Source organism: Salvelinus sp. IW2-2015, unplaced genomic scaffold, assembly GCF_002910315.2.
Source record: "Salvelinus sp. IW2-2015 unplaced genomic scaffold, ASM291031v2 Un_scaffold815, whole genome shotgun sequence".
Lineage (NCBI taxonomy): Eukaryota > Metazoa > Chordata > Actinopteri > Salmoniformes > Salmonidae > Salvelinus > Salvelinus sp. IW2-2015.
Window position 1 is genome coordinate 38,437 of NW_019942621.1, and position 22,186 is coordinate 60,622.

The 22,186-nt window shown below is 43.0% G+C and overlaps 1 protein-coding gene and 2 long non-coding RNA genes across 4 annotated transcripts in view; 1 reads left to right on the plus strand and 2 right to left on the minus strand.

The window, feature by feature from the left end:
* The first annotated feature begins 17,031 nt into the window (after nt 1-17,031).
* LOC139024018 (uncharacterized) lies at nt 17,032-17,900 on the plus strand. The gene is made up of 4 exons (XR_011475254.1): nt 17,032-17,123; nt 17,399-17,463; nt 17,514-17,673; nt 17,833-17,900. It is a non-coding gene; the product is annotated as an uncharacterized lncRNA (long non-coding RNA).
* Nucleotides 17,820-18,375, minus strand: LOC139024017 (uncharacterized). 2 transcript variants are annotated; one of them, XR_011475253.1, is made up of 3 exons: nt 18,220-18,375; nt 18,122-18,177; nt 17,820-18,077 (listed from the first exon to the last, which is right to left on the minus strand). It is a non-coding gene; the product is annotated as an uncharacterized lncRNA (long non-coding RNA). The 2 variants fall into 2 exon arrangements; XR_011475252.1 differs by having other exon boundaries at nt 17,820-18,177.
* Nucleotides 18,376-21,607: 3,232 nt separating this feature from the next.
* The window catches only part of LOC112068985 (sodium-dependent neutral amino acid transporter SLC6A17), a 7,293-nt gene continuing 6,714 nt past the window's right edge, over nt 21,608-22,186 (minus strand). Inside the window, exon 2 of the mRNA XM_070438359.1 lies at nt 21,608-21,775. Coding sequence (XP_070294460.1) covers nt 21,668-21,775 — 108 coding nt within the window. The 3' untranslated portion in view covers nt 21,608-21,667. The remainder of the gene's footprint in view (nt 21,776-22,186) is intronic.

The following is a 22,186-nucleotide window of genomic DNA, read 5'->3' on the forward strand; positions in this document are numbered from 1 at the left end:
TAACCATAGGCTACCTGTCTCTAAACACGAGGCTACCTGTCTCTAACCACTAGGCTACCTGTCTCTAACCACTAGGCTACCAGTCTCTAAACACGAGGCTACCTGCCTCTAACCACTAGGCTACCTGTCTCTAAACACGAGGCTACCTGCTCTAACCACTAGGTACCTGTCTCTAACCACTAGGCTACTGTCTCTAACCACTAGGCTACCTGTCTCTAAACACGAGGTACCTGCTCTATCCACTAGGCTACCTGTCTCTAAACACGAGGCTACCTGTCTCTAACAACTAGGCTACCTGTCTCTAAACACGACGCTACCGCCTCTTCCACTAGGCTACCTGTCTCTAACCACTAGGCTACCTGTCTCTTAACCACTAGGCTACCGTCTCTAAACACGAGGCTACCTGTCTCTAACAACTGGCTACCTGCCTCTAACACCTAGGCTCTGTCTCTAAACACGAGGCTACCTGTCTCTAACACTAGGCTACCTGCCTCTAACCACTAGGCTACCTGTCCTCTACACAACTAGGCTACCTGCTCTAACCACTAGGCTACCTGCAGCCCATGTACAGTGGGGAAGACAAGTATTTGATACACCTGCCGATTTTGCAGGTTTCCTACTTACAAAGCATGTGAAGGTCTGTCATTTTTATCATAGGTACACTTCAACTGTGAGAGACGGAATCTAAAACAAAAATCCAGAAAATCACATTGTATGATTTTTAAATAATTAATTTGCATTTTATTGCATGACATAAGTATTTGATCACCTACCAACCAGTAAGAATTCCGGCTCTCACAGACCTGTTAGTTTTTCTTTAAGAAGCCCTCCTTGTTCTCCACCTCATTACTGTATTAACTGCACCTGTTTTGAACTCGTTACCAGTATAAAAGACACCTGTCCACACACTCAATCAAACAGATTCCAACCTCTCCACAATAGCCAAGACCAGAGAGCTGTGTAAGGACATCAGGGATAAAATTGTAGACCTGCACAAGGCTGGGATGGGCTACAGGCAATAGGCAAGCAGCTTGGTGAGAAGGAAACAACTGTTGGCGCAATTATTAGAAAATGGAAGAAGTTCAAGATGACGGTCAATCACCCTCGGTCTGGGGCTCCATGCAAGATTTACCTCGTGGGGCTCAATGATCATGAGGAAGGTGAGGGGATCAGCCCAGAACTACACGGCAGGACCTGGTCAATGACCTGAAGAGAGCTGGGACCACAGTCTCAAAGAAAACCATTAGTAACACACTACGCCGTATGGATTAAAATCCTGCAGCGCACAGAAGTCCCCCTGCTTAAGCCAGTGCATGTCCAGCGCCGTCTGAAGTTTGCCAATGACCATCTGGATGATCCAGAGGAGGAATGGGAGAAGGTCATGTGGTCTGATGAGACAAAAATAGAGCTTTTTGTCTAACTCCACTCGCCGTGTTTGGAGGAAGAAGAAGTATGAGTACAACCCCAAGAACACATCCCAACCGTGAAGCATGGAGGTGGAAACATCATTCTTTGGGGATGCTTTTCTGCAAAGGGACAGGACGACTGCACCGTATTGAGGGAGGATGGATGGGGCCATGTATCGCGAGATCTGGCCACAACCTCCTTCCCTCAGTAAGACCATTGAAGATGGGTCGTGGCTGGGTCTTCCAGCATGACAACGACACGAAAGCACACAGCCATGGCAACTAAGGAGTGGCTCCGTAAGAAGCTCTCAAGGTCTGGAGTGGCCTAGCCAGTCTCCAGACTGAACCAATAGAAAATCTTTGGAGGGAGCTGAAAGTCCGTATTGCCCAGCGACAGCCCGAAACTGAAGGATCTGGAGAAGATTGTAGGGAGGAGTGGGCAAAATCCCTGCTGGCAGTGTGTGCAAACCTAGTCAAGACTACAGGAACGTATGATCTCTGTATTGAAACAAAGGTTTCTCGTACCAAATATTAAGTTCTGCTTTTCTGATGTATCAAATACTTATGTCATGCAATAAAATGCAAATAATTATTTAAAAATCATACAATGTGATTTTCTGGATTTTTGTTTTAGATTCCGTCTCTCATAGTTGAAGTGTACCTATGATAAAAATTACAGACCTCTACATGCTTTGTAAGTAGGAAAACTTGCAAAATCGGCAGTGTATAAATACTTGTTTCTCCCCACTGTATGTACTGTTTTGTACTGTTTTTTAATATTTGTGGTGTTTTTTTTTATGAAAGGTGCTTTACAGATCAAATGTAGAACTATAGTGTACTGTCTTGACATTGCAATAAAGCATCGCTAGTGTGGAAAGTGACATTTCCCTCCCCATACCTGTGGTAGCATTTCCTTCTTAACATGTCCCTGTTTGACATCCATAACAGGAGAGGTGGGGAGGGCTCACTGTGTATCTTAACCATGAATTCCATGCAATATGAGCGGTTTTAATGACATGAATTCCATCAATATGAGGGTTTAAAAATGACAGTGGCACTACGTATCTTAACCATTGAATCCCATCAATTTTGGCAATGATACCGACTTTATGTCCCAGCCAAAATGTCACCTGCATGTCGGGGTCTGTTACATGCTGTACTAATTGGGTGTATGACCCCCCCCCCCCCAGCAGCCTAAACCTGAGAGACCTCCGCTGTGATAGTCAATAGGTTGAGAACGCTCCGCTGTGATAGCCATAGGTTCAGAGCTCCGCTGTGATAGCGATAGGTTGGAAAGCTCCGCTGCGATGGCCTATAGTTTGAGATAGCTCTGCTGTGATTACCAATTAGCCAAAAAGCTAGATTCCAAATAAATGCACATTGTATGTATACTATAGGTGAAAGCTATAGGACACGTCTACTGTTTGCTCAGTTGGTAGAGCATGGTCCTCTGTAGATCGTTAGTAGAGCATGGTCCTCTGTAGACCAGTTAGTAGAGCATGGTCCTCTGTAGACCAGTTAGTAGAGCATGGTCCTCTGTAGACCATTTAGTAGAGCATGGTCCTCTGTAATAAGTTAGTAGAGCATGGTCTCTGTAGACAGTTAGTAGAGATGGTCCTTGTAGACCAGTTAGCAGAGCATGGTCCTCTGTAGACCAGTTAGTAAGAGCATGGTCCTCTGTAGATAAGTTAGTAGAGCATGGTCCTCTGTAGATCAGTTAGTGGAGCATGGTCTCTTGTAGACCAGTTAGTTAGAGCATGGTCCTCTGTAGATCAGTTAGTAGAGCATGGTCCTCTGTAGAGGAGTTGGTAGAGCATGGTCCTCTGTAGATCAGTTAGTAAGAGCATGGTCCTCTGTAGACAGTTAGTGGAGCATGGTCCTCTGTAGATCAGTTAGTAGAGCATGGTCCTCTGTAGATCAGTTAGTAGAGCATGGTTCTCTGTAGATCGTTAGTAGAGCATGGTCCTCTGTAGATCAGTTAGTCGAGGATGGTTCTCTGTAGATCAGTTGGTAGAGCATTGGTCCTCTGTAGACCAGTTAGTAGAGCATGGTCCTCTGGATCAGTTATGTAGAGCATGGTCCTCTGTAGAACGTTAGTAGAGCATGGTCCTCTGTAGACTAGTTAGTAGAGCATGGTCCTCTGTAGATCAGTTGGTAGAGCATGGTCCTCTGTAGATCAGTTTAGTTAGAGATGTCGCTCTGTAGACCAGTTAGTGAGCATGGTCCTCTGTAGATCAGTTGGTAGAGCATGGTCCCTCTGTAGACCAGTTGGTAGAGCATGGTCCTCTGTGAGATGTTAGTAGAGCATGGTCCTCTGTAGATCAGTTAGTAGAGCATGGTCTCTGTAGACCAAGTTCGTAGAGCATGGTCCTATGTAGACCAGTTAGTAGACGCATGGTCCTCTGTAGATCAGTTAGGTAGAGCATGGTCCTCTGTAGACCAGTTAGTAGAGCATGGTCCTCTGTAGACCAGTTAGTAGAGCATGGTCCTGTCTTAGATCAGTTAGTAGAGCATGGTCTCTGTAGATCAGTTAGTAGAGCATGGTCCTCTGTATGAACAAGTTAGTAGAGATGGTCCTCTGTAGACCAGTTGTAGAGCATGGTCCTCTGTAGACCAGTTAGTAGAGCATGGTCCTCTGTAGATCAGTTAGTAGAGCATGGTCCTCTGTAGTTCAGTTGGCATGGTGGGTGCAACACCAGGATTGTGGGTTTGATTCCCAGGACCACCCATTCAAACAATATATACACACATGACTGACTGTAAGTCGCTTTGGATAAAAGCCTCTGCTAAATATTATTATTTATTGACGGAGGACAAGGGAATGACTGCAGGGAAGGGGTGAAGGTAGAGAAGAGAAGAGAGGAGAGGACAGGAGAAGGTGTTGGGGCTACTCTGTACCTTAGAGAGGAGAAGGTGTTGGGGCTGCTCTGTACCTTATACTACTATAGTATTTGCCTACCTAGTTTAATATAGAAACAAGAGAYGCATTCTGATGGAGAAAAACTCTAAATAATAGATGAACTCCTGGCAGCATTCACAGGGAGKGATCACGGCTCTGTCTGTGAGGTAGACCACTCACACAGTATACACGCTCACATACGCACACGCACACACACACACACTTCCCATTGTTTGAATATACAGTACCAGTCAAAAGTTTGGACAAACTTACTCAGGGTTTTTCTTAACTGTTTTCTACATTGTAGAATAATAGTAAATACATCAAAACAAATACACATATGGAATCATGTAGTAACCAGAAAAGTGTTAAACATATCAAAATACATTTTATATTTGAGATTCTTCAAAGTAACCACCCTTTGTCTTGATGACAGCTTTGCACACTCTTGGCATTCTCTCAACCAGCTTCACCTGGAATGCTTTTCCAAAAGTCTTGAAGGAGTTCCCACATACGCTGAGCACTTATTGGCTGCTTTTCCTTCACTGGGGCGGCAGGTAGCCTAGTGGTTAGAGCTTTGGGCCAGTAACCGAAGGTTGCTAGATTGAATCCCCGAGCTGACAAGGTAAAAATATGTTGTTCTGCCCCTGAACAAGGCAGTTAACCCACTGTTCCTAGGCTGTCATTGTAAATAAGAATTTGTTCTTATCTGATGTCCAAGGTAATAAAAAAAAAAATCTCTGCAGTCCAACTATCCCAAACCATCTCAATTGGGTTGAGGTCAAGTGATTGTGGAGGTCAGGTCATCTGATGCAGCACTCCATCACTCTCCTTCTTGTTCAAATCGGCCTTACACAACTGGAGGTGTGTTGGGTCATTGTCCTGTTGAAAAACAAATGATAGTCCCACTAAGCGCAAACCAGATGGGATGGCGTATCGCTGTGGTAGCGCATGTTGGTTAAAACCTGTTTGGGATAGGGGGCAGCATTTTCACGTTTGGAAGAAAGCGTGCCCAGAGTAACTTCCTGCTACTCTGGCCCAAAAGCTAATATATGCATATTATTAGTAGTATTGGATAGAAAACACTCCGATGTTTCTAAAACTGTTTGAATGATGTCTATGAGTATAACAGAACTCATATGGCAGGCGAAAACCTGAGAAAAATCCAACCAGGAAGTGGGAAATCTGAGGTTTGTATGTTCAACTCATATTGCACTTCCTAAGGCTTCCACTAGATGTCAACAGTCTTTAGAACCTTGTTTGAGGCTGCTACTGTGAGGTGGGGGCAAATGAGAGCTGAATCAACCAGAGGCCTGCCAGAGTGCCATAAGCTGATCACGCGCGCACACGTTAGTGCGACCTGCGTTCCATTGCATTTCTAAAGACAAAGGAATTCTCCGGTTGGAACATTATTGAAGATTTATGTTCAAAACATCCTACAGATTTATTCTATACATTGTTTGACATGTTAGCCTCTAAGCCTGAGTAGCAGGCAGTTTACTCTGGGCACTTTTCATCCAAGCTACTCAATACTGCCACCCAGCAATAGAAGTTACAAGAAGTTAAGCTTTAATTTGGTGTATTGCACTTGTGAATGTATGAAAGTTACTATATTGAAGAATATTTTTGAATTTCGCGCGCTGCCTTCAGCGGAATGTTGTCGAGGGGTTCGCTAGCCATAAGAATTAAGTGTGCCTTGAATTCTAAATAAATCACCAACATTTGCACCAGCAAAGCACCCCCACACCATCACACCTCCTCTCGATGCTTCATGGTGGGAACCACACATGTGGAGATCATCCGTTCACCTATTCTGCGCGTCACAAAGACATGGCGGTTGGAACCAAAAATCTCAAATTTGGACTCATCAGACCAAGAACAGATTTCCACCGACTAATATCCATTACTCATGTTTCTTGGCCCAAGCAAGTATTATTGGTGTCCTTTAGTCATGGTTTCATAATAATTTCCATAATATGGACTTGGTCTTTTATCAAATAAGGACTGCTTCATTCTTGCAACTATAGGGGGTGCTGTTCCGCATTAGCATTTTTTGGTCTCCAAATTAAACTGCCTCGTGCTCAATTCTTGATCGTACAATAGCATATTATTGTTATTATTGGATAGAAAACACTTTCTAGTTTCTATAGCCTTGGAATTTTGCTCTGAGTGGTACAGAACTACTTCTACATCACTTTTCCTGACAGGGGAGTCAGATTTCAGAAATGTTTACCCCTGATCTGGGATCGGTTTTAAGGTGCCAGTAGATGCTATAGAGAAACCGACACTGCCTACGTCTTCTCTCTGGGTGTCAGTACGTCATCACGTTTGAATGGATTCGATTGCGCAATCAGAGCCACTATAAAACACGAAAACGTAGAAGTACCGCTCTCTTCCTGCATGCGTCATGCGCAAAATGGACATCAGACCTGCCTCCTTCCAAATCGTTGTTTAGAGAGTGATATTTCTCCGGTCATGTTTTTAGTCGTTATAAGTTTTTAAAAACATCATAATGTAGTTAATTTGAACCGTTTTATAGCAATTTATATCCGTTTAGTGCGATTTTGAGGAATTTCTTTGTCGTGCACTCTGAAACTTTGGACACGTTTCGGGTCCCGTTCGATCGTTAGTGGATATTTCGAAGGACAGAGGACATCTATCGACCAAAGAAAGATTCGACCCAAGAAAGGATTCTTTGCCCAAGATTCTGATGGAAGAACAGCTCACAGTAAGAACAATTTATGATGATAAATCGTGTTTCTGTCGATAAATGTTAAACGTTATGTCGCCATCTTGTTTGCTATAGCTTCGCTTGGCGCAACCTGTATTGAAAAGTAAGGATAATTTAAAAATGTAAATCAGCGATTGCATTAAGAACTAATTTGTCTTTCGATTCCTGTCAACCCTGTATTTTTTAGTCAAGTATATGATTAGCTTTCAATTAAACTAGATCACTCTGAAAGATGACGTCAGACATTTTGAGGTTGATTTCCTAGTATTTTCATTGTGTAACCACGGTTTTGTATGGCTAAATATGCACATTTTCGAACAAACTGTATATGTATGTTGTAAATGATGTTACAGGAGTGTCATCGGAAGAATTCTGAGAAGGTTGTGAAAAAATTAATATATTTTGCGGTGATTACGTTATAGCGCTCTTTGGCTGGAATCGATGCTCTGGTAACGTTTTCACATGTGGTATGCTAACTTATCGATTATTGTGTTTTCGCTGTAAAACGCTTAGAAAATCTGAAATATTGTCTGGAATCACAAGATCTGGGTCTTTCCATTGCTATGCTTTGTCTATTCTTATGAAATGTTTTATAAGAGTAAATTGGTCATACACGTTGCTCCTCTATAGTAATTCTAGTCGTCTTGTGATGGTCGGTGCAATTGTAAACTGTGATTTCTACCTGAAATATGCACTTTTTTCTAACAAAACCTATCCTATACCATAAATATGTTATCAGACTGTCATCTGAAGAGGTTTTTTCTTGGTTAGTGGCTATCATAATATCTTAGTTTAGCCGAATTGGTGATAGCACCTGAAGTAGTAAGAAACTGATGGAGTTAGAAAAGTGGTGTATTTTGCTAACGTGTTTAGCTAATAGATTTACATATTTTGTCTTCCCTGTAAAACATTTTAAAAATCTGAAATGGTGGCTTTATTCACAAGATCTGTATCTTTCATCTGGTGTCTTGGACTTGTGATTTAATGATATTTAGATGCACTATCTACTTGTGAAGCTATGCTAGCTATGCTAATCAGTGTGTGGGGTGGGGGGTGATCCCGGACCCGGGGTAGAGGCTCGTTAGAGGTTAATAACTGTATAAACAGTTCTGTATAACACCCCTACCTTTTCACAACACAACTGATTGGCTCAAACACATTAAGAAGGAAAGAAATTCCACAAATTAACTTTTAACAAGGCACACCTGTTAATTGAAATGCATTCCAGGTGACTACCTCATGAAGCTGGTTGAGAGAATGCCAAGAGTGTGCAAAGATGTCATACAGGCAAAGGGTGTGTTACTTTGAAGAATCTCAAATATAAAAAACATTTTAATTTGTTTAACACTTTTTTGGTTACTACATGATTCCATATGTGTTATTTCATAGTTTTAATGTCTTCACTATTATTCTACAAGAAAACCCAAGAATAAGTAGCTGTGTCCAAACTTTTGACTGGTACTGTAGCCAACCATATACGTGAATACACCAATCATTTACAAAGTATGGATTAGTTCAACCCTTTGATTCGGATACACTACAGTCATATAGCTAGTTCCTCTGAGTCCTCAGTCTGATACACTACGGTCATATAGCTAGTTCCTCTGAGTCCTCAGTCTGATACACTACAGTCATATAGCTAGTTCCTCTGAGTCCTCAGTCTGATACACTAAGTCATATAGCTAGTTCTCTGAGCCTTCAGTCTGATACACTACAGTCATATAGCTAGTTCCTCTGAGCCTCAGTCTGATACACTACAGTCATATAGCTAGTTCCTCTGAGTCCTCAGTCTGATACACTAAAGTCATATAGCTAGTTCCTCTGAGTCCTCAGTCTGATACACTACAGTCATATAGCTAGTTCCTCTGAGCCTCAGTCTGATACACTACAGTCATATAGCTAGTTCCTCTGAGCCTTCAGTCTGATACACTACAGTCATATAGCTAGTTCCTCTGAGTCCTCAGTCTGTACACTAAAGTCATATAGCTAGTTCCTCTGAGTCCTCAGTCTGATACACTACAGTCATATAGCTAGTTCCTCTGAGTCCTCAGTCTGATACACTACAGTCATATAGCTAGTTCCTCTGAGTCCTCAGTCTGATACACTACAGTCATATAGCTAGTTCCTCTGAGCCTTCAGTCTGATACACTACAGTCATATAGCTAGTTCCTCTGAGCCCTCAGTCTGATACACTACAGTCATATAGCTAGTTCCTCTGAGTCCTCAGTCTGATACACTACAGTCATATAGCTAGTTCCTCTGAGTCCTCAGTCTGATACCTACAGTCATATAGCTAGTTCCTCTGAGCCTCAGTCTGATACACTAACAGTCATATAGCTAGTTCCTCTGAGCCTTCAGTCTGATACACTACAGTCATATAGCTAGTTCCTCTGAGCCTCAGTCTGATACACTACAGTCATATAGCTAGTTCCTTCTGAGCCTTCAGTCTGATACACTACAGTCATATAGCTAGTTCCTCTGAGCCTTCAGTCTGATACACTACAGTCATATAGCTAGTTCCTCTGAGCCTTCAGTCTGATACACTACAGTCATATAGCTAGTTCCTCTGAGCCCTTCAGTCTGATACACTACAGTCATATAAGTTCCTCTGAGCCTTCAGTCTGATACACTACAGTCATATAGCTAGTTCCTCTGAGCCTTCAGTCTGATACACTACAGTCATATAGCTAGTTCCTCTGAGCCTTCAGTCTGATACACTACGGTCATATAGCTAGTTCCTCTGAGCCTTCAGTCTGATACACTACGTCATATAGCTTAGTTCCTCTGAGCCTTCAGTCTGAACACTACAGTCATATAGCTAGTTCCTCTGAGCCTTCAGTCTGATACACTACAGTCATATAGCTAGTTCTCTGAGTCCTCAGTCTGATACACTACGGTCAATATAGCTAGTTCCTCTGAGTCCTCAGTCTGATACACTACAGTCATATAGCTAGTTCCTCTGAGCCTTCAGTCTGATACACTACAGTCATATAGCTAGTTCTCTGAGCCTTCAGTCTGATACACTAGGTCATTAGCTAATTCCTCTGAGGGTGAGCCCTCACAGTCGTGCAAGAAGTGTAGTGTGAAGGTGATTTTCCCCTCTGTAAAGCGCTTTCAGTACCTCGTTAAGCCTACTACCTCAGTTGGTAGAAAGCATGGTAGAAAGGCCCTATATAAATAAATCAAATCCAATCAAATCACATACAGTATTTCAAAGCAACTAGCATTGGACACCAGCACGCACGTGCCTCCGAATCCAGGGGGAAAAAGCGATTTGACTCGCGTGCCCTTACACTCTTAATCCGGGCCCCGGATGAGATGATGGAGTAGGCTGGTCTGTGAGAGGATGGGGTGAGAGGAGGGGGGCGAGAGGAAGTGACAGTGGACTGGGCTTGGAGTGGGATTGTGGGAGGGGTAGAGTTAGGGGATTTGCGTGGACCGACAGCTGGGCMGAGAAACGGTCTATTTCAGGAYGGGGATTTATATGTTTGGTTGCTACCTCAAATCCCGGGAGAGCTCGAGTTTGCGGCCCTATCAATGACTATAATCTCGATTKTTTTGTCRCCTACACAGACGATCAATTGATCACTTTTTAATATTCTATTTTAAACCGTTTATGGTAATTWATTATGTAGATTATCTACCGGTTTAAATTAACATGACATTGTGTTTTMTCACAGGTTTTTCCTTCCGTAACGCTGCATTTGTTTAGGCCATGCTGTTGTAAATATATATAAAACATGTAAACGATATTAATAATGGGCTAATAATAATAATAATAAAGAAAACGTGAGATTTCTGAAATCTTCAAAACGCTTGGAGTTATGCTTCGATTCAAGGTTTCGACAGGAGGCTGCAGGAGCTTTTAAATGTGATTTTGTTCKACACCTATTTTATAGCCTTTAGTTTAGCAGKGACTCCTGCCTGAGTGTCCAGTCGACATACGGAGAATCCGTCTGACGAAACAACCTGTAGGCCTTGGTCGACCCAGGGAAGTTCGTCTGGCTGGAGCTGGACGCACCGCGCTACATTTAATTATCGAATAAATGCAACCAATCAATTAATACACCTGGCAAAAGTAATTTGAAAGACCTCTATTGATTTGACAATATTTCCAATTTGAATCACAGCCTAAATATCCTAATGAGTTAATTCCAAGCTAAAATGATGGACATTTAGTCTAATGTGATGAAATGTTCATGTTGAATGATTTTGTGCAAACATATCTATAATCTATAATCTATAATCTATAATCTATATCTATAATATTTATTTACTGTAGGCCTTTTTGTACGCCATATAGGCCCTATGGCCTTTTTTTTAAATACATTTCCAAGTTACTAAATAAAAATTGATTGGAAACATTATGAATTAAACCAGTGGATGCACGTGACCACTGCAATTGCATAGCGAAAGATAGGCCTATAATCCGCACCTGTAGTTGCAGGGGAAGTTTAAAATCCTGTCCCAACTATGTACATGTTCAGAGCCATTGCATCGAACCGTCAGGTTGAATGTAAACTACTTGCTTGAACACGCGACAATTAGGATGGCGATGGGTATTGTATGTCTGTCTTTCTGAGTGTCCTGTCTGTCTGTCTGTCGATGTTTCGGTCTGTCATCGGCACCGGGGACCATCCATGTTACATGAGGCTAATCTGATTCTCTCTATTCCTTTCCATCTGGACAACCTTCTCAGTCGGCCAGTGCGCGTCAATTACGCACGAAAACATTACGTAATCACACCTCTCGGAGCAACACAGGTCTCTAGAAACCAAGAGTGGCACATCTCACCTGAACGCCAAGACCGAAACAATCTAGGTAGCCTACAATCCAAGGGTTGGGGGCCATTCGAATTTAAAGCAGTTCATTTAGGAAGTGAATAAAAAAAATGGTACTCCTGAAATAAATAAGCTTACTTTCCAGTTTATTGAGAAGTCATTGAAAATGTATGCCCTTTTCAAATGATTGAATTGGAATTTCAGTTTAATTCCTGAATTGACTGCATTCAGTTCGAATTGACCCAAACCCTGCTACAATCAATTTACATCAATACATTTCGATCGGAGTATTGCACAATGTTATACAGCCTATCCGAATCGAATTTCATAACATACACTCTCTCGATTTATTTTAGTTTTTCTAGTTTTATAGTGATAATGTCCACCCTATCTCTGGATGCACACCAGATGTTGCCATTTTGCTGTGCCCCTGAGCGCACACTGTCCAAACGAGTCCAGGTGCGCCTAGCATACAGTGAGCGTCACTGAGATCCAGGTATCGACCGTGCGCTATATTGTCTGAAAGTGCCACTTCTTTTWRGTCCCTTTCMCGAACAGTTGCCCTTTTGGGCYTTGACTATCRCCAATAAAAGTTATAGGGTGGTAAGAATTGGGAATGGGTAGCAGATGGTGATCAATTAYCGCAGCCTATAGAAAAARCTATTTTCAACAAACGGTTTACAGAAAAATAAGGCAAGCCATAAGCAATTGTGAAGAAGTTAAGGAGGTACCTGTGTATCTTTCCCAGATTCTTGGCTGCAACCGCCTTAAACCTGTCTGGTCGGATCTCCATCCTCGCGACTCCCCGATCCAGCCGGTGTGCTATCCCGCGCGCACTCCAGCTCTAAGCGCAGTCCCCCTCTCTCTCTCTCTCTCTCTCTCTCTCTCTCTCTCTCTCTCTCTCTCTCTTACACGCTCCATCAGTCCATCCCTACCACTTTTTGCGCTCCGATACACAACAGAAATTGCTTGTCATAAAATGTATCTTTCTAAATACAATCGCCTACATTTAGATGTAGCCTAGTCTAGCCTATAGGCAGGCCTATCTTTATTATTTCGCCCATTCAGGAAGTGACTTTTCTTTCACAGGATAGCATATCCTACACTACCCTCTCGAAACAACATTGTTAGAGCTCTCATCCACCAAATGTAGACCTATGTATAATTTGGAGTAGCCTAGGACTAGTCTCTGCAAATATTAAAGCCAAGGGTGCCATTTTAAATTATTKTAATCAATTGACATGATAAAAGTAATAAACATAGTTTTGTCGTCATGTGATTAAAAAACACGATACTAAAACTTTTCTGTCATCCACTTATTTTTGACACGCACTGCCTCGTGACCAGTCTCTCCACCTAGTGTGTGCATGCTGCCATCTAGCGGCCACTGACTTTCACATTAGATGGCGACAGTGTTTAAAAGTTTCCGCCCCTTTCCCCCCCAATTTTCGCCTAAAATGACCTTCCCAAATAGATGGCAGCAGTGTATGTGCAACGTTTTAGACTGATCCAATGAACCATTTAATTTCTGTTCAAAATTTTGTATCAAGACTGCCCAAATGTGCCTAATTGGTTTATTAATAACTTTTCAAGTTCATAACTGTGCACTCTCCTCAAACAATAGCATGGTATTCTTTCACTGTAATAGCTACTATAAATGGGACAGTACAGCTAAGCTTTCTGCCAATATCAGATATGTCCATGTCCTGGGAAATGTTCTTGTTACTTACAACATCATGCTAATCACATTACCGCACATTAGCTCCACCGCCCTGAGGGTGGGACACCGATCTGTAGAGATTTAAGACGCAATTATCTGTCCTTCCTCCCAAAGTTTGCACTTGTTAACTTCCCCTTCACTCCTTCCTCCCAAAGTTTGCACTTGTTAACTTCCCCTTCACTCCTTCCTCCCAAAGTTTGCACTTGTTAACTTCCCCTTCACTCCTTCCTCCCAAAGTTTGCACTTGTTAACTTCCCCTTCACTCCTTCCTCCCAAAGTTTGCACTTGTTAACTTCCCCTTCACTCCTTCCTCCCAAAGTTTGCACTTGTTAACTTCCCCTTCACTCCTTCCTCCCAAAGTTTGCACTTGTTAACTTCCCCTTCACTCCTTCCTCCCAAAGTTTGCACTTGTTAACTTCCCCTTCACTCCTTCCTCCCAAAGTTTGCACTTGTTAACTTCCCCTTCACTGATTTGAAGGAAATCACTGGTTAAATACATTTGGTGTAAACTCCCTCTAGCCTAAATGCCTCCACCAATCCAATGCTTTTAGATTTGTGGGAAGTAGCCTAGTGAACGAGAGTAGGCCTACACTTCAGGGGAAAGGAGGTGTTATTGGGAAGGGTATTAGGAGCGGCCAGAGGTAGGCTGCCTAATAGGACCATAGAGAGCAGCAGTTTAAAGGAAGTTCCACAGGTTTTACTTTTTTTAGCTTCAGCCTATCCACACCTTATGTAGCCTATCTTTGTTTGGACTTTTAAATATATGATATTTCCGTTTCTCCCAAAACGGAAAATTAAGTATCTAACTTATATTCTACTCTCTTGTTCTATTCTAAAGCAGGCTGCCTCTTTAAAATCCAATACACTGTAAAACTCCATCATAACCTCAGAGCCTGCTCATCCACTGGACCACTGCTTTAGAATAGAACACAGTCAAATATAATAGATATTTCTTCTACCTATGTCAATCCCCTTTATCTACCTATCTCAATCCCCTTTCTTAACATATCTCAAGGCCATGATCAGTTATGCAGATCCTTATTGGAAATGTGTTAGCGCTGGGATAGAACAAAAGCCTGCTCACCCAGTAGTTCCCCATCACCGGACTTGGAGAGCCCTGCCCTAGGAGGAATAGAAGCCAAAGACAAACACGGAACAGTAAATCACCTGTTCAAAAGTATACTTTATTTGGTATATACAGTACAATCCCCTCTTTTGACAACAACACATACATACTTGAGGTAAGACATCTTTCAAAACAACTCATACATATATATATTCAGACAGACAGACACACACACACACTCAGTTTTACACTGACATTGATTCAGTCAGAGGCATACACACAAACATAATCACAGTTCCTAGGGAGCTAACAAGGCCAATGTGGTGTCCATGCAAACCCATCCTCAACATGGATCAAGCTAAGCTGAAATTGCAGCATAATAGCACAAGCTTTTTCACAATATACAGTAAAACACTGCATGCAAACTTCTTTGGTGTTGGTAAGATTGTGCTGTAATGAACTCACACACAAAAACAAACACAAAGCTGCCTTGATTGTCTGGAGTGAGGAGTCTAAATGACAATGTGGCCTCTCACTGTCTCAACAGGGTAGTGTTTATTATGCACCAAATGGAAGAAAACTGACTGAAACAGGGACGGATACCTGAACAATAAAAAACAATTGTTCTTAGTTTCAAAACGTTTTTCTACGCTGTGCCCTAATCACTACAACCCAGCGTTCCTGCAGTTCATCTATCTCAGGGTGTGTCCTTGACCCTCAGGCCTTAGTGAACCCAGGACTGTGTATCTGTCTTTCAGTCTCCCTCACTTTTTGTCATCCATTCCCCTAGAGCATGAATGGGCAACTCCATTCCCCTGGAGCAGGGATGGGCAACTCCATTCCCCTGGAGCAGGGATGGGCAACTCCATTCCCCTGGAGCAGGGATGGGCAACTCTATTCCCCTGGAGAAGGCATGGGCAACTCTATTCCCCTGAAGCAGGGATGGGCAACTATATTCCCCTGGAGCAGGGATGGGCAACTCCAGTCCCCAGGAGCAGGGATGGGCAACTATATTCCCCTGGAGCAGGATTGGGCAACTCCATTCCCCTGGAGCAGGGATGGGCAACTCCTTTCCCCTGAAGCAGGGATGGGCAACTATATTCCCCTGGAGCAGGATTGGGCAACTCCATTCCCCTGGAGCAGGGATGGGCACCTCTATTCCCCTGGAGCAGGATTGGGCACCTCTATTCCCCTGGAGCAGGATTGGGCAACTCCATTCCCCTGAAGCAGGGATGGTGTCACACTTTTCACCCACACCTAGCAAACACGTCTGATTAAACTAATTGCGTTCTAAACTGAAGATCATGATATTGGAGTCTGGTGTGTTTGCTGGGGATGGGGAAAAAGTGTGACACTAATCAGGCCCTGGAGGACTGGAGTTGCCCATCCCTGACCTGGAGTGTGTTTGACTGTGGGACTACAAGTGTAACAATCCTTCTAGTACAGTAATGTTTCCGGCCACACTTGACACTATAGGCTTCGCCTTGTTATACCATATTAACTACCAATGAAATAAGCTTTGTAATTACCATGTCATAACAGGGTCGTAAACAAGTTTTGGAATTGTCACTACTTTTGGATTCCCTTTTTCATATGAATTAGAATTTGTATTTTTTTCAAATACTAATTTCAAACACTATTTCAATGGAAAAGCAGTGGAAGAGGTCTGTAACTGGGTGCATGTCTGGTATTAAATCATAACATTTGTTATTTCATTACAGTTACTAATAAGGCCTAAGTCATGCTGTGTTGCCATGATGATGTTTGTACAATCATTGTGAAGTCTACGTCCCAGTTGTAACTGTGGAGGATTCTGTTCTCTCTGCAGTCTCCATTGCTGCTACTAGCTTTGCTTTGATGGTTATAGCTGTGCAGAGCGCTCAGAAATCCCAGTTTATATCTAATGACATGAATGGGCAGAGCTGGGTGGTAAACTCACCAGGCAGGATCAATGAGTTGACCTGGGAAAACTCAACACTGAGAAATACAGTAACAGTTGACCTGGGTAAACTCAACACTGAGAAATACAGTAACAGTTGACCTGGGTAAACTCAACACTGAGAAATACAGTAACAGTTGACCTGGATAAACTCAACACTGAGAAATACAGTAACAGTTGACCTTAGTAAACTCAACACTGAGAAATACAGTAACATTTGATTGTCTTGATCAAGGGTGCATAAACTCAGGCCCTCGACATCCACAGTCCTGCTAGGTTGTGTTTCTCCCTGGTACTTATGATTAACTAATGATTGGCTGACGTGTGCACACACCTAGTTTCCCAGCGATAAATCAATCTCTGGTAACAAGGCAAGGATGAAAAAACAGTCATTTTCACACTATGGAGTCGATCCGAGCCGAGCTGAATTAGCCTGGAAAGGACAGTATGGTTAGGATCAGAACAACGGTGTGACGAGGTTAAAGGTGTGGAACCAGAACAGTATGGTTAGGATCAGAACGACGGTGTGACGAGGTTAAAGGAGTAGAATCAGAACAGTATGGTTAGGATCAGAACGACAAGTATGACTAGGTTAAAGGATAGCAGTAACCAGAACAGTATGGTTAGGATCAGAACGGCAGTGTACTAGTTAAAAGAGTGGAACCAGAACAGTATGGTGAGATCAGAACGACGTTTGACTAGGTTAAAGAGAGAACCAGAAAACAGTATGGTTAGATCAGAACGACGTGTGACAGGTTAAAGAGTAGAATCAGAACCTATGGTTAGGATCAGAACGACAGTGTGAATTAGGGTAAAGGAGTAGAACCAGAACAGTATGGTTAGGATCAAACGACAGTGTGACGAGGTTAAAGGAGTGGAACCAGAACAGATTGGTTAGGATCAGAACGACAGTGTGACGAGGTTAAAGTGTAACCAGAACAGTATGGTTAGGATCAGAACGACAGTACGAGGTTAAAGGTGGTGAACCAGAACAGTATGGTTAGGATCAGAACGACAGTGTGACGAGGTTAAAGGAGTAGAATCCAGAACAGTATGGTTAGGATCAGAACGACGGTGTGACGAGGTTAAAGGAGTAGAATCAGAACAGTATGGTTAGGATCAGAACGACGTGTGACGAGGTTAAAGGAGTAGATCAGAACAGTATGTTAGATCAGAACGACAGTGTGATATATTAAAGAGTAGAATCAGAACAGTATGTTAGGATCAGAACGACGTGTGTACGAGGTTAAAGGAGTAAACAGAACAGTATGGTTAGGATCAGAACGACAGTGTGACGAGGTTAAAGGAGTAGAACCAGAACAGTATGGTTAGGATCAGAACGACAGTGTGATTAGGTTAAAGGATAGTCTGCTTTGAGGACTGAGCCTTGGCACCATGGTCTCTAGATCATAAGGGAGTAAAGTTGCAGATCATTGAAAGTAAGATTAAAAAATGCAATTCCTGTTTTCAAGTAAGTGTTTCATATGAACTGGATATACACTATGTACAAAATATATTATGAGACACTTAGCTCACTGGTTCTGCTTTGACCTGCCTCCTGATGGGGCCTCCCTAGCACACTGGTTCTGCCTGTGACCTGCCCCCTGATGGGCCTCCCTAGCTCACTGGTTCTGCCTGTGACTGCCCCTTGATGGCCTCCCTAGCTCACTGTTCTGCCTGGTGACCTGCCTCCTGATGGGCCTCCCTAGCACACTGGTTCTGCCTGTGACCAGCCCCCTGATGGGCCTCTCTAGCTCACTGGTTCTGCCTGGTGACCTGCCCCCTGATGGGCCTCTGACAGACACGTTGTGTCAGAGGCAACAATAGGCATCAGGAGATAGTGAATGTTAAATTCCCTTTATCAGTCGCCACTACAATAACACTACTAACACACAGCTATGGGGATTGTGCTGTTTCTCACTACCATCACATACTACTTAGTAAAACCTCAGACACAAGGCATGTTATTTTCTAAACATCCTTTAGAAGTTACWTTTGCAGGATCTTTGTWWATGGGCGGTCACTGGTCATACCGAGTACCACTGCACAACTTCMCCAATCTTTGCCCCAAATTCAGCTCCTTACTTTCTTGAACTAAGTTTAGCACCCTAATAAAAAAACTGCATATCAGAATATATCAAATATATATTTCGTGGCTCTCTGGATCAGAGCCTCTACTTGTCTTACAAGAGTATTACTATGCAATATACAAGCTGGACTTTAAAGTCCTTCGCTTCCCTCAATACTCCTCACCTTCATAAGTGTCTTTGGAGCAGAATCAAGTCAAWCTACAAGAAACCYAAGAATACAAGTMATACATATCATTTACCTGTGAGCAGCTAGTTGAAACTGTCATCACAGTTCAAGGAATAGGATCCTGGGTGTGTTAATACAGCACTTGAACCATAAGGCACTTCTTACAGTACAATGATAGGTCACTTATAATAGGCCACTTATGATTGGTTTTTTAAATAGTACATTTAACTAGGCAAGTCAGTTAAGAACAAATTATTATTTACAATGACAGCCTACCAGGGAAAGGTGGGTTAAGTGCCTTGTTCAGGGGCAGAAGGACAGATTTTTACCTTGTCAGCTCGGGGATTCGATCCAGAAACCTTTCAGTTACTGGCCCAACACTCTAACCACTAGGCTACCTGCCACCCCAGGTCACTTATAATAGGTGACTTATGATAGGTGACTTATGATAGGTGACTTATGATAGGGGACTTATGATAGGTCACTTATGATAGGTCAATTATGATAGATAGGTGACTTATGATAGGTCAATTATGATAAGTCACTTATGATAGGTCACTTATGATAGGTCACTTATAATAGCTCGCTTATCATAGGTCAAGTTTGATAAGTCACTTATGATAGGTCACTGATAGGTGTGCGTTGGCACTAAGGATACAAGTTATTACATTGTGCTAATATTAGGTTTCTTTGGTAATATGGATAAACGGTCATATACATTGTAATACATTATTAAGATTCATTATCAATTAAAAGTCTGGGGATATAAGTGGAGTCCTTACCACTATTTCAGTCAAGAGACGCTCTCTCTCTCTCTCTCTCTCTCTCTCTCTCTCTCTCTCTCTCTAAAGTGGGTCTCTCTTTCCCACTGCCACTCTCCTCTCTTCGTCCGTCGATTCTCAAACCGCTCTCTCACATCGTATCCTCTTCCTCCTCCTCCACGTCTTCCTGTTGAGGGAGGAGTCTGTAGTGGTCGAGGCCCAGTGGTAGGAAGCTAGCCCTGGGTCGGCCATCATCCTCCACCGAAGGGGTATGCTGGGAGTTGGAGTCCAGGGCGTCTCTGGAGTTGCACTTGGTGTACCTCTCTCGGTCTATCTCCTGGCCCGCGAGCTCCCCCTCGGGGTCCATGCCACGGTTCTTCAGCCAGGAGTGGAAGTAGCCAACAGGGACAGGCAGGGTGGCAGCCAGGATCAGCATGGCCAACATGGCCAGGGCCCAGCCTGGGTACTCCAGAGTTGTCTCTGATGCCTGGAGAGGAAGACATACAGTCTAAGGGTTACAAAAGGATTCTTCGGCTGTCCCCATAGGAGAACACTTTCTGGTTCCAGGTAGAACCCTTTTCGGTTCCAGGTAGAACTCTTTAAGGTTCCATGTAGAACCCTCTGTGTTAAGAGTTCTGCATGGAACTCAAAAGGGTTCTTCTAGAGGCAAAAGAAACGCACACATATTTTGGCGAGGTGCTGGCCAGCGGAGTAGAACACTTGAACAATTTATAATAATGAATAACCTAATAACCAAGGTTGACAGACAAGCTGTCTTCATCAGGGTATAATGACAAACACTGCAGGGTGACACAATCTTTTTCAGGGACAGTCTCGCAAAAAGAAGCATTCTTGCGTTCTAACTACCCGCTATTCAAAGTGCTCAAAGTGCTCAAATGAAGGGAATCGTTCACAAACATTGGCACATTCTAAGCTCCGATGATAGTATCGGTAATGTGTTTTCGGACCCTCCCTTGATCGTATTCTCGCGGGGCAGAAATCTCAGAGATCAATTGGTAAACTCTGATTTACCACCCCAAGATATCCCCGCACAACGTCTATTTGCGCCCCCTACTGGATGGAAACTACAAGTGTAATGGCTGTGCTCAATGCAATGGCACTTATAAATGTAGATCCTTCAAACACCCCCAAACAGGGAAACAGATACCAATCAAAGGTGTTATCACGTGYTCCACTAAGGCAGTTATTTATCTTATAACTTGTCCTTGTGGTAAAAATGATGTGGGTAAAACAAAATGCAAATTAAAAGTATGAATCTCGGAGCATCGTAGCAAAATAAGGTGCAAAAACTCGACTTACAGCCCACTTTTTGGAAGCAAAACACTAAATTTCGTCCCTACGTTATATCGGCATCGAACATGTCACCCTCGCTAGGAGGGGGTGACCTCGACAATTTATTGTTAAAACGAGAGGCTTTCATTTATAGACCCTTGCTCCCTTCGGTCTCAATGTAGACTTTGATCTGAAGACATTCTTGTGATTATTGTGATTTTGCTATTGTAAATGTTTGTGGGCTTATGTAGCCAGATTGTATCTATGATCGTATGCTATCCATTCATGTTTTTCGTATGTTATTTTTATATCTGAGAATTAACCAATGATATCAGGCCACACCCGGCTATGATTACAGACACTCGTGTGTGTTCTTTGACACTATATAAACAAGTCACCCCGCAGTGTTTGTCATTATACCCTGATGAAGACAGCTTGTCTGTCCAAACGTTGGTTATTAGGTTATTCAATTATTGCATCCGAGTACCTACAGTGTGTGGCATGGTCAAAATGGTTCTACCTAGAAYCAAAAGAGTTCTACCTGGAACCAAAAAGGGTTTTCAAAGGGTTCTCCAATGGGACAGTCAAATAATCCTTTTAGGTTCTAGATAGCACCTTGTATAGGGGGATGAGAGCGAAAGACGGTAGTGGTCGATGCCCCAGTGGGTAGGAAGCTAGCCCTGGTCGGCCATCATCCTCCACCGAAGGGTATGCTGGGAGTTGGAGTCCAGGGCGTCTCTGGGTTGCACTTGGTGTACCTCTCTCGGTCTATCTCCTGGCCCGCGAGCTCCCCTCGGGGTCCATGCCACGGTTCTTCAGCCAGGAGTGGAAGTAGCCAACAGGACAGGCAGGGTGGCAGCCAGGATCAGCATGGCCAACATGGCCAGGGCCCAGCCTGGGTACTCCAGAGTTGTCTCTGATGCCTGGAGAGGAAACATACAGTCTAAGGTTACAAAAGATTCTTCGGCTGTCCCCATAGGAGAACACTTTCTGGTTCCAGGTAGAACCCTTTTCGGTTCAGGTAGAACTCTTTAAGGTTCCATGTAAACCCTCTGTGTTAAGAGTTCTGCATGGAACTCAAAAGGGTTCTTCTAGAGGCAAAAGAAACGCACACATATTTTGGCGAGGTGCTGGCCAGCGGAGTAGAACACTTGAACAATTTATAATAATGAATAACCTAATAACCAAGGTGACAGACAAGCTGTCTTCATCAGGGTATAATGACACAACAACTGCAGTGTGACACAATTTTTCAGGGACAGTCTCGCAAAAAGAAACATTCTTGCGTTCTAACTACCCGCCTATTCAAAGTGCTCAAAGTGCTCAAATGAAGG